Raw genomic sequence first — 12,719 nt, 5'->3', positions numbered from 1 at the left:
GTTTTGAGTAGCTCAATGGAAGAAAGAGGTTTGTTTAGGAACAGAGAGCACTGAACCACAACTGCTGTTTTAAAACCCTTGTGTTGTTGAACTCTTCACTTACTGAGTTGGGATGTGAAAGTCTCATGTAGCCCTGCATTGGTTACTGGTGTTAAAGTGGACTTTACTTAAAGTGTGACCTTTATTTACAGTGGCTGTATGTCAGGTTTGAGCAGCAAATGGCCTGTGGTTTGCTGGTGTGCCTAGGTAGAGGCTGTCCTGGGTGGTGGCAGCCTAGACTTTGCAGGAGTGATGCCAGCTGATCTTTCTGGAGACCTTTTCCTGGAGCTCCTGGACCAGCAGAAGGCAGGTCACTGGGAAGAAAGGGTAGAGAAGGTATTCCCAAGGTGAGAAGCTGTAGCTTGGCTCTTTCTGTGGAGTTTTGGAGGAAGCTGAGCTGGGTTTTGGTTGGTTGTTCCTTCCCTTCCAGCCATCCCACAGTAGTGCAGGTGAATGAAGGTGTGCAGGGAACCAAGGGCTGTGAAATGGCTGATTTTAGTTTAACTGCCTTCTTGGGCAATCAAGAAAAATAACTTTCCAAAGGGTTTTTTTTGGCAGGACAGACAGAATATCTAGAGATAGAAGTCTCAACTCATTGTGAAAGGGCTGTTCATCTATGAGACACCCCTGAGTCCTTCAGTGAAGTGTGTAAGAACTAATCCCTGCTGGTGACTGATCTTTCCAGACCTCAGACAGAAAACCTGAACAGCCTCATCAGCCCCAAAAGGATTGTGCCTCACTCTTAGTATCAAAGTGCATGAGTGATGAGCAAGTCTGTCCTGTTCTCTGAGACAACTTCAGTAAAACTATCCAACTCTGTGCCTCTTTCTTGGAATTGGTGCTCAGAAGAGTTTGAAGCATCTTTTTTGGAGTTTCAAAGATGCCTAATTGCTGTCCAGTAACTACAGTTGGTGATGACTTTTTTTTGGTCAGAGATTGCAGATATCTTTTCTGGTTTTGAATGCTGTGCTGAGTGGTGTGAACTAAAACTTCACCATTTCAGCTGTCCAGAGGTTCCCTCCCCCCCATTTTTCTGTGGAGTTGCAATGCCTGCAAGATCTGATTTCTTTTCATGTTTTTAACTTCTAGTGAATGTGAAAACAACTCTTGATAAGAAATGGTATTTTTTTTTCTCTCCTCCAAGTGAAGAATATGGATCCTTGCACTTCATTTTTCATCACAGCATCTTGGTAGCTGTTTATGTGACTTTTCTATTGAGAATCTCAAGGTTGCCATTACCTGCCATGCCTCATTTCACACTTGGGTGGCTGGCTGTGATGCATGAGGACTTCAGGCATTGGTTTTGAGTGACATTAAACCTTTTCTTCTGTCAGAAGACAACTCCTGTGCCTCCTCTTGGAGTCTGCACTATTGACTTCAGTGTTGGGTTGTTGTCTTTTTTTTTCAAGGCAGTAAGGGAGCATCAAAGGAAGAAAATTGATTTTATATTTCAGGGTACAGTGCTGTTGGGGATCAATGTGGTCGTGGTCAAATGTAAAGAGGCTACTGGGACTTGTTAATATTTGTGGTGGTGTTTTTTTTGTTTACTTTTTTTTGGAGATGTTGATGAATTTGCATGTGAAGTGTATTTTATTTGCAGAAGCTTGCTGGCTAGGTTGCTCTTGATTTAATTTCCATCAAGTTAGAGCCTGCTGGAAACTCTCCCCATTCAGGTAACTGGAGGATGGGATGCTCTTCAGGCAGGGTCTGGTAAATGATAACTGAAACTTCACAACAGTAGTAAAACAAGAAACACAAGAAAAAAACCCAACTCTATAATCAGATTGACTGGTAATGATGCTGTTTCTGGTATGCAGTATGATTCAGAGAAGTAGAAATTGTGCTTCTGACAGTTTGGCTTGGAAAACAAACCTAATGAGTAGTGACAAAATATCCAAAGGGATGAAACCAAAACACTTAATGCATTCCAAATCTCTAAAGGAATTAGATGATAAATTTATGTGTGCCCTCTCAAAGAGCAGAGCCAGCAGTGGTGTTTTTAAGCAAACTTAGAAAAGCCTAAAACCTCCAGCAGCAACACTTGTGCCATCCTGAATGTAGACCTAGAGCAGAGAAAGATGCTGTTGCTGTCAAAATGTTGTTGTCAGCTTTCCCTCCTCCCCTAAAATCTCCATGGGCATGTGATGTGAACAAGGAAAAAAAAATGCCCTTTTTCAGACTGATGTGAAATGAATCATGAATCACTGTCCAAATAAGATGGCATGAAAAGAAAATTAGGAATCTGTTAGGATTTCTATGATTCTGGGTATTCATTGATTAAATTAAAAGATCCATCTGAACCTAAATATAATTATAGGCAAGACTTCAGTGGAGGAGGAGAAAGCTGTCAGATGGATTACCAGTATTTTTCTGGGTGTGGAACTGTTTTGGGCATCTTCCCCACCTAGTAATGGCTGTTGGAGAAAGAGAATCAATCTACATGCTCTTCTTGGAGCCTCAGTTTTGTCTGCTATGTAAAGGGCAATATTTTGATATTACAGAATTTTATACCAACTTTTGTGTTGCCTTGTGCTTTTAGATATGAAGGATGAACTAAGAACACAACTCAGCTCATGGAGCTTGTGGCTTTTCTTGTCTTCATTTAAACTCTGAGAGCAGCAGCTTTTTAGGCTGTATTTGTGCAGCAATACTTCAACAGCTTCCAGGCTCACCAGGTAGAAAAAGTCTGTTTCATTGAGGCAAGTCTTTTACACTAGAAAAGCTCAAGTGTTTAGAACATCTGGGACACTTCAGATGTTGGATGACTCACAAGACAGTTCAATGCAGTCCTCCAAAAATGTTGAGGTGCTTTTATTTACCTGTCTGGCATTCTCCTGTACCTTCCTCCTTTCTTTTATGCCAAAAGACCTTTCAGTGAGACGTTTGAGGGTGGGGGTTTTGGTGGTGGACTCTGCAGCAGCTGCATTTGAAGGTAAAGGAGGTGAGGCACCAGAAAAGGTAGGGTGCTCTGGAGCTCCCTTGAAGGATCTGAAGCCCTTCAGACCAGGGATCCAGCTGGCACTTTGGGACCCTGATGAAAGTTCTGGATTTTCCAGAGCTTTAGCCCTTAGGGGGCTGGGAGGCTGCAATGGAGATGTTGGTAATTGAGTGGTTTCCAAATGCAGGGAAGGTGGGACTGTGTCATGGCATCTAACTGATTCTCCTTAGGGTGATTTTAATTTGATAGCTGTAATAAAAACACTTATTGTTTGTGGTTTTAGCTGATGGGGTAGGAAAAAGGTGTTGGGCATTAAATCTTGGTGGGCTGACACTGCTGTGGGTTTGAAAGGGAAACATAAAAAAGGAAGGAAACAAGGCAGAAGAGTCTTTTTTTAGTTTCCCATTGGAATTTCCCTCTTTGGCTCTAAGCTGCTTTGATTAAAAGCATTCATTTCAATGTTTTTGGACAGAACCTTGGCAGAGGGACAGTTTCAAATGTTTTAGTGGCCTTGGAGACCCAAGTGGTCTCTTCACTGGAGACCACTGCCCTCTGACCAAGGTCAGATCAGATTTAGTCTTGATATAGAGTTAGATGGACCTGGTATTAATCAGGCCTCAGTTCCCATTGCAGGTTTTCTCTAAACTATATCTTCACCTGTAAGTATGGCTCTAAATGTTCAGAAAATAAAGCTGTATAGAGGCAGCCAAGGGTAACACTGGTGATGAATTTTGCAGGCTGAAGAAAACTGCTTTAAGAAGTTACTCTTGAAGTAGCCCCAGACTGTGTGTGTGATGTGTCTGTCTTTTTAATGTCTAAAATGTTTTTTTTTTTATTCAACTGATGAGCTGCTTTACAATTACATCTTGTGTGCACATAGTGTTTTGATGTGGCTGTCTAGTTAAGTTTTCCTCTTGACTTTAGAAGTTTTTTCTTCTGTCATAAAATGCAGAGTTAAAGCTGATGTATGCTTAGCTCTTACATTTCTTGGCAGCTGTTCCTTGGAGTGAGAAACTAAATATGATATTATCAGTGTGGGCTAGTTATTTCTTCCACAGAACCATAGGAAAGACATAAAATCATTTCATTTCTAACAGTCTCCTCATTTTTCTCCAACAGGAACTGTTCTTATCAGAAGCAGTAGTGGCCAACTAATGCTAGTATCTCAACCAGCAATAGCACGAGCTCAGAACCAGCCACCAAACAACCCAAATGTGAGAGCAGCTGCCCCAAGCAGCACACCTACCATCAGAGTATGTGCTGTCCAGGTAACTTCTCTCATAGCTTTGATCTTAGCAGCATGTTATGTGGTTATCATGGGGTTTGTAAATAAGTTATGAAGTGTTAAAGGAGCCTTTAAATGCTTTTTGAAGAGTGTGATGGTGTTTGGTTTTGGACATGAACATCACTGTGCTTGGCCTTCTCAGTTTGAAAAAACTGCTAGACATTATATATGGTGTAGATCCAATCAAGGAATTCCTCTCTGGTTATTTAAAGGGTTTTAAGATAAAAACCCTATCAAACTACACAACCCAAAGCTCAAAAACCTACTTAAATTTAGGTTAGTGTAATTAATTTCAACCTTTTGATCCTCTGGTGGGATACTGAAGCTGAGGATGTTTCCTTTGTCCTCAGGGTGTTCCTCCTTCCCTGAGCTTTGCTGGCTTTTTACTTCCATCTCTTGTAACATTGTCAGCATCTAAGAGTAAGCAGGTACAAAAAAAGTAACCACCTGCAAATTTCTTGCCATTTAACCATTTTATTCCAATGAGGCATTGAATCTGAATGTCTCTGAACCTCTTGTACCAGCTATGAAACTGGTAGACAGATAATTCTGTTAAACATTGTTTAAACTGTATGGGTGATGTGAATGTTGTTGCTGCAGGATGTCTGGGTTTATATCAGACAGGAGCAGGTACTTCAGGGTCTGTTTTGTCATTGGCTTGTCTGCCAACTGTTCTCTGCACATGTGTGTGTGTTTTTTTTAAGAAACCTGGCCCCCAGTTACTAAAGAAAGTAACAGCTACTCCTGTGAAACTATTCCAAACAACAAATGCTGTGGCTGCTGCTGTTCAGCCTCCTGCTGTAATACAGGTAAGCTTTACAGGGTGATGGAATAAGACCTGAAGACAATGCAGATGCATTCCTGTTATTTCTGCCTCTGATGGGATTTTCACTGAGCTGGTAACTTTTGTCCTTATGATAAATTCCTTCCTGAACGTCTCTTTTAATGATTTAGTTGTGCTTCTGCCACTGTGTCAGCTCATCTTCTCCCACCACAGCAGAAAGTGCAGGAGTAGTGGATAAAATAAATAGTTCAGAAGAGCCATTTCCAGTGTTTTTGTACCCTGTGACAGCTCCTTCAAGCTGTAGCTGACACTTTGTGGGGAGGTGGAAGCTTCCTAATGCTCTCTCCTGTTTGTGTTCCCTAATTCCTCACAAACAAACCCACCCAAACCTATTTCTGGGATGTTGTTGAGGTGGAAGGTGAGCTGTCTGCACTAGTCAAGCTGTTTTTCAGGTCTGCATTTTTTTTCCTTTCATTGAAAAGCTCAAGGAAGGTCATAGCTGAAGACTTCTGTTCTCTACTTGAGTTTGGTAGACAGGTTTCACAGGTACAACTGTACACAGTGGTTGGGAATGTTTCATTATTTTTAGGTAGTGGGTTTTGTCTTATTTCTTAGATGTTATTTCTCTTACTACCTGTAGAGTAGGAGACTTATAGATACAGTTCTTCCTCTTTTCTTGGTGACCAGAGTTCTGGATAAGCCCATTCCTTCAAAAAAAACCCCAGTCATTCAAATAACCATGCAGAAAGTATGCTCATGACCTTGAGGGTGTTTGAAGCACTGCAGGATTTGTTTGCTGACAGTGGTAACTAACAGTCTCACTTACAAATTTGTCCTCCTGCTGTTCTTCTGTATCAGCAACTGAAAACCACTCACAACTCTGTGTTCTTTTTTTCCTCTTCCTCCCTCACTACAGGTGGGGCTAAAGGGAAAAAGCCAGAGGCCACTCTTAATATATATTCTATTCTGCTTAGGATGGAAAGAACATACACTTTGTGTGTAAGAACAGTAACTGATATTCCTTACCCACTTTTCTTTTGGAATACAAGCTTGTGATCTCTGCACAGAGATGTTTAGAATATAAAAGCAATAGTCATCTACCATTCTATCATGGGAGAGAAGACATGAAGGTAAAGATTTCTTCCATCTGAGGGATGAAGCTGCCTGCATCCTCACACCCATCTTAGACTAGGGAGTCTGAGCACAAGGTTGCAGAAAGTGTTGTCTGGGGGGGAAAGGAAGGAAGAGCCCTTGGGTCTGATTTCCTTTGTGGTGATTCTTTCATCAGTCCTTGAGGAATTTGATAGTTTTTTTTTGAGGTCACAGGAGAGAAGTGTTGATGTTGGACGTGTGCTGTCACCTCACCACAGAATGTGACAGCAGAGGGGAAATAAGCTTCACTCTGTATCTCCTACCCTGTGCAAAGTACAACTTGGAACACTACTATCTGCAAAACTCTCTCTAGTTACTGTCTCCAAGATTATTCTCCTCATCTACAAAAATATTGCCATTTTTTAACAACCCTGAATGTTTAAACTCTGAGGTCAGACAAAATACCTGCACTTTTTTTTTTTTCATTTTTACCTTCTTCCCAGATGGGGTCACCAAGTTGCAAAGTATCTAATTAGCATCATGCTGAGGCACTTTCATTTAGATGCAGAGCACTACTTCTCTTGAAATTACTTCAAAATATGCAGGATTAATGCCATTTTTTTGGCGACTGCTTCTCTGTTGTTCGAAGTGAGAATGAGAATTGTCAGTAGCAAAAAAAAGGTTGAGGGCAGATGACAGAAGTTAATTCCCATATATTCATCTTCCTGGGAAAAGAATCCAGCAGCCTTCCTGTTGTTCTCTCCCTCAGCTGATAAAATGCTGTTCTGGTCTTGATGTGTAAACATGCTGGAATTTGCAAGAGATGAGCTCCTGTGAACCTCATGTTTTCAACTTTTTAAAGCCCAGGGCATTGCAGCTTGACAGATCTGTGCTCTTGTCCCCTTCCATCTCCCTCCCGTCCATCTGTTTGTGGGATTCTGGTGCCCAGCTTGCCTCCCTGTGGTCTTAGAGCTGTTGAGCCTCATCGTTGGAAGAGGCAGTGGTGGTGGCAAAGATCCTGCAGAGAGCTACTAAAGTGTTACCAACAGTGGGAGCCTAAGCTGAAAGCTTTCTGGTAGCTGCCTGCTTTTTTTTTCCTATCAAACTGGCAGCAGCTTGGGGAAGGGGGGAACCCATCCAGGAGGAAAAAAACCCTATTTATAAATAAGTGACAAAAGTGCCAGTGTTTTGCTTTTAGCTTTAAATATATGTTCATTAATTTTCCCTATCCTAAAAGACTGAAAAGCCCTTTGATATTCTGCCTGAGGTTTGTCCAGCTCTGATTAGTTTTTGGTTTATCCAGGGTAGGTTAAGTCAGGCTCTTGTGTTACTGTCTTGTTGTTAATGCAGTTAACAAGTATTAATTTGTGACTGTTGGACTAAACTGCTGTTGAAATGTGGTAAGAAGAAATGAAAGCAATTGTGTTGTGCAGATCCAAACCTAGAATTTGGCCTACGAAACCAGGCTTTCCTTTTCTTTTGAGAAGTTTAGGGGAAAAACTATACCAAAATTCAAGGTTTTAGATGCTAACGTGGAACTCTTGCTGCTCTGTAACCTGCAGGTTCAATCTGGCTTTTTAGTTTTCAAATTGAGAAAGCAAAAGTAGTATTTTTTTGTAGAGGCAAAGTCTTACTCATACTATATTGTTCTATCAGAAGAATTGTAGGTTTTTTAGGGGTATGTTGTTTTATGTTTTTTTTTTTCTCCTTTAAAATATGAAGTAGAAATGCTGAAGTTCAGTAGATTTTTCTCCCAAAACTACTATTCAGCCTGGTTGCAAGGGAGAGAGGGAATTGTGTCCTGATTTTTTCCTAAACGTTCATTATTTTCCCGTTGCTGGACCTTCTGAATCTGTTGCTAAATTCTACTGAGATTTTAAAAAGGAGGAGCTGAGTGGAAAAAAAGGAAGATAAATAATCACTTAAGGTCATCTTTATCTTCAGAGTGGTGTCACCTGGCTTAACAGCATCCAAAATTCATTAGTCTTGGACAGGAGGAACCTCACAAAGTTAAGATATTGATTTCTTCAAGACAACTTTACCTCTCTCTCTTCCCTTGAAGTTGCAGACAGTGCTTCAATCTGGATGAGCCTTTCTGATTTCTTCTTTCCCCCACCCTTGATTTAAAAAACAGAATTAGGGCTGGGGGAGGTTCTGTCACATTATTGCATAGAGCCTCTTAAAGCAAACGAATCCAGCCTTTAAAAGCCAATATAGAAACAGTTGCTTTGTTTTCAGCAGTAGTGTGGAAGGAGGGTGCTCCTTTACCTGCTAGCACAATACAGTATGTTTGTCACGTTGGTCTTAGGTTAAAAAGTGTTAATTTTTCTTTTCAGCCAGCAGCTGCAGCAGCCAGTGTGACTACAGTTACTGCTGTAAAGCCTTTGAGTACTGGAACACCTGTAAAACTTCCAGCTACAGGACCACCTGCACAAGCTATCTCCCCAAAGGCAGTCTCTGTGAAAGCAGAGGGCACAGCAGTAGCACAGACCAGCCTTTCTACAGTAAGGGGAAAAAAAAAAAAAGAAGATTTTAATTAAAAATTAACATTCCCTATATTCATCAGAGGTTGGAGAGCCGATGCCACGTGTAACAGTCTTCCCTTTATTTCCATGCTAGGAGATGCTGGAGAATGTGAAGAAATGCAAGAATTTTCTTGCTACACTAATAAAACTGGCATCTGGTGGACCTCAAGCCACTGAGATGGGGCAGAACGTGAAGAACCTGGTACAAAATCTCTTGGTGAGGCTTTTTTTTAAACCAAGTGCATCATTCGTATCCCACTTTGGACATTGTCTTCATCATAGTTTTGTTCCTTGTCTTTTTTTTTTTCAAACAGCTGGAGAGATGGGTTTGTGGCTGAATACATCTGACCCTATTTAATTCTTACATTATAACTCTTATTGTAATTGGATTCTGTGCTGTATTCCCCCTAATTCCTGTTTAATTTTACACAAACAGGTAACAGACAGCAGGAGCAGCTGAAAGTGTTCACACAGCTTCTGGGTCTGAACTGCTGGGTTTTTTTTTTTTGATGTTGGTGTAATTTTGAGTCCTCAATGGCAAAAGTATTACCCTGGAGGTTGTAGTGCAGTGCAAAGCCCACACTACTGCTTTACTCCAAGACAGAACTAACAGGTTGACAGTGAAGCTCCAGTGGAACGAGCATTGACGTCTTCTACCTCTTTAGGCAGGGGAATGCAGCAAATAAAGTGGTGGCTGCCAAACTCTCTCACTCCTTGCAGGTGGCTTCTGTCTGCTGCTTGGTGCTGTAGCCCAGCACAGCTGGGTTTTCTTGATAACAATTCCTCCTGCCACTTCTTGTCTTGGCATTTGACCGCTGCTGCTGTTCTGTTTCTCCACTGTAGCAGAAGGCTGTGGGCTGATGGAGGGGGTTGGCTTTGCTAGTGGGACCAAAGGGGCTTTTTGAGTCTAGAAAAGCCTGGGGTGGACAGAGGTATGATTTCAGAGCAGATTGAAGATGCAGCCTTGCAAAAATTTGATTCCTCTGCCCCTGTCTCTCTGCTGGACTACACACTTTGCTTCTGTAGGAAAATACTAAAGTTGTTCCTAAGGGGACTTACAGCAGGGCTTTTATTGGCTTTTATTTCTTCATAAAACCCAGTTGTTACCAGACATGAATACATCATGGGCTGTCTGCTTGTGTGCTTTTTGTAGTGTTTTAAAAATGCTGTTCTTCTGCCATTGAAATGGGGAAGAAATGAATGTTTTGTATCCTTGAAGGAAACAAACAGCATCTGTGATGTAAAATGGTCCAGGCAGCATCTCATGAAGTGGGTGTCAAGTGCCTTGCACACAGTGAGATGTAGATGCAGTGCACCAAGTCCCTGAGGTGAGACCTAACAGGCAGCACATCAATTGACTGCTCTAAGTTCTGTTTGCCTGTGAATATACAGTCCTCAAAACCCCTGCTCTGGTCATGGAGGTCCTCAGAACCATTGTTCTGAAGGAACACATGGGTAGGAGGAGTAATTTCTCTGCAGAGACAGATTGGGGCTGGGATCACTCTTCCTACTTTGTGCCTTTTTGGAGGAGGGTAATGTTCTTGATGACTCTGGGAGGGTGAGAAAGGGCAGCAGTGCCTGGGGCTACCCATCACCTTAGCCCTGGAGGAGTGGCACTGGAAGGAGTGAGTCGAAGGGTCTCAGAAGTCTGCTGCAGGTTCTTCACCTTCCCAAGCTCTTGAGGCAGGTGTTTGTGTAGGGGCAGAGTGGAGGGTATTAAGAAAGGAGACTGGGAGGACTGGTCCCTGGTGGTATGCAGGAGTAATGTTTGGTGTTCAGTTTCTCCTGCTTCTGAAAGGGGATGGTAAGTGTTGTGCTTTATTATGTGATGTATGCATTAGATTGGGATTGTCTTACAAAACCTGCCCAGTTGTCTTTTGTCTCTTGGTCTGGAGTCTCTTTGGATGGATCTTTATGCAGATAAACCACAGAATAAAGCACTTGTAGTGGATTTTAAGTATCTTTGCATGACAATATGGTACTCAAAAGGATGGATGCTACTTATAAACTTGTTTCTGTCAGTACAATTCAGGGAATGGTTGTTTGAACAAGTATCCTTAAGTGTGTTAACTGCCTGTAGTCAAAATAATTTGGTAATATTATATCTAAATTACAACGTGCTTTCATAAAACATTTTATTTAATAATACAGGAGGAAAATCCATGATAATGTAAATTTCCATGAATTTTTGATACAGCTTGGAAAAAATATGGTACAACTTTGTTACAACTTACCATTTTAATTGTGCTTTGCTCTTAGGAAGCAAAAATTGAACCAGAAGAGTTTACAAAAAAGCTATATGTAGAGCTGAAGTCATCTCCACAACCATATTTAGTTCCTTTTCTCAAGGTAAGTGTCTGGTGGTGAGTTTATAGTATTTAATGAGAGGAGGGGGGAGGACCAGAAAAGGAGAGCAAAGAGTCAGAGCGTTCAAACAGGTATTTGCTCAGGTCAGTTGAGGAAATGGTGCTTAACTTAGCCCAGTGTGACTGTTGCTTTTGGAAAGATGGTGGGTTTTTTAGGGGGGAGGAAGCATTGCAGAGAAATAATTTACACTGTGCTCTTCAGTTGGAGAGTTATGACCCTCTAGTCATTTGTGGAGAGCAATGTTTTGGAAGCTGGGGTATCTACAGTAGAGCAGCTGTATCTAAGATGACCTGTTGCTTTCTCATCAGAACTGGAGCTGTTCTGATGCAGAAGACTGACAACAGTGGCTCTACACACCTTATGCAGTATATAAACTCAAGGAATCTATGTAAAGCTATTCATCTTGTCTGGTTTGTGTTTAACTGGAGGCAGAAAAAAAACCCACCCCTTTCTTCAGTGGGGGTGTGACAATACTACTGCAGCTTAGGAGAAGTAACCCAGGCCAACTCTACCTCCATTCAAGCAAATAATCACATAAATTAAAAACTACACCCTTAACTCTTTTAATCATATGGCTTTAACAAAATAACCCCATAAAGCTCCACAAAGTGCTCTCCCTCTTGCATGTTATATTAACAAAGAAATATTGTGACTTCAGAAACATTGTTCAGGCATTTTCGTTGTTAGTTAGCTGACTTTGTGGTCTTTTTTTTTCTTTTTTCCTGAAGCCCAGAGCAACAGCACTATGCTGTAGACTTACAGACTTCAAAAACTGTCAAGGGGATGGAAAAAAAAAAAGCCTGTGAGGATATACAACTTGCTGCAGAACTTTTTCCCCTCGATTGAGTCGTAACAGATTGTACATAGTCGAGGAGAAAAATCTGTAGAGGGCTTGAAGATTATCCTGTCCATTAACCTTCTCAAGCAGAGCTGTGGTAAAAATGAAATGTTGCCAGGTACCTTCACTAAAATTCTCCTGTTGCAGAGAGAGCTGCCTGGCTACAGTTGTGCTGCTGCAGCTGCAGAGGCATTACTGAAGTGGTATCCCCCCCTAGTGTAGGTACAGCTGTAGTGGTGTGGAAGGGCTCTGATCTTCAGAGCTTCTTCCTGACTTTATTGGATAATTTGTAGTTTTCTGTCAGGCTCTGTGGAAAAACAACAGCTGTTACAACAGAACAGGGGTGATTTTTGTTTTTCAAAACAGATTTTGGGTTTTTTTTTGAGATACTAGGCAGTTAAAATGGTCCTATGCTGAAAAACAAATTCCAAATTGGAAGATCCACACACAGAAAGTTTCCCTATAAAGGGGGTTTGGTACGTGTGGCCAGGCTGTGGGGACTGTTGACCTTTGCTCAGCCTCTACTGGTGATTCTTCTGGTCTTCATTGAGCAATATTGTCATCCATTTAAGGGTGCTTGAATTGTAGCCAAACTTGTTTGGAACAAGCCATTTGTCTTAGGGAAAATTAAATTGGGAGACAAGGAAGAGGATTCAGCTGCTGACGGATTCGTATTGTGGAAGACTGATGTTATGTCCATTTTTTTTCATTTTTCTTCCAGAAAAGCATGCTTGCCTTACGGCAGCTGATGCCCAATGCTCAGAGCTTTATCCAGCAGTGTTTGCAGCAGCCAGCTCCAGCCCCAGAACCTGGTTCAAGTTGCACCTTGGCACCATCAGCTCCTTCGGTAG

The 12,719-nt window shown here is 41.6% G+C and overlaps 1 protein-coding gene across 1 annotated transcript in view; it reads left to right on the top strand.

Annotated features, from left to right (window-relative positions):
* Positions 1–4,096: 4,096 nt before the first annotated feature.
* TAF4B (TAF4b RNA polymerase II, TATA box binding protein (TBP)-associated factor, 105kDa) overlaps positions 4,097–12,719 on the top strand; it is a gene marked incomplete at its 5' end in the record, with an annotated part of 13,881 nt that continues 5,258 nt past the window's right edge. The window contains 5 exon segments of the mRNA XM_008942258.1: positions 4,097–4,245; positions 4,967–5,071; positions 8,758–8,880; positions 10,923–11,012; positions 12,590–12,715. Coding sequence (XP_008940506.1) covers positions 4,097–4,245; positions 4,967–5,071; positions 8,758–8,880; positions 10,923–11,012; positions 12,590–12,715 — 593 coding nt within the window.

This window comes from Merops nubicus, unplaced genomic scaffold (genome assembly GCF_000691845.1).
Source record: "Merops nubicus isolate BGI_N331 unplaced genomic scaffold, ASM69184v1 scaffold16726, whole genome shotgun sequence".
In the NCBI taxonomy this organism is placed as follows: domain Eukaryota; kingdom Metazoa; phylum Chordata; class Aves; order Coraciiformes; family Meropidae; genus Merops; species Merops nubicus.
The sequence above is the reverse complement of the archived record's forward strand: the minus strand, read 5'-3'. Positions and strand labels throughout refer to the sequence as shown.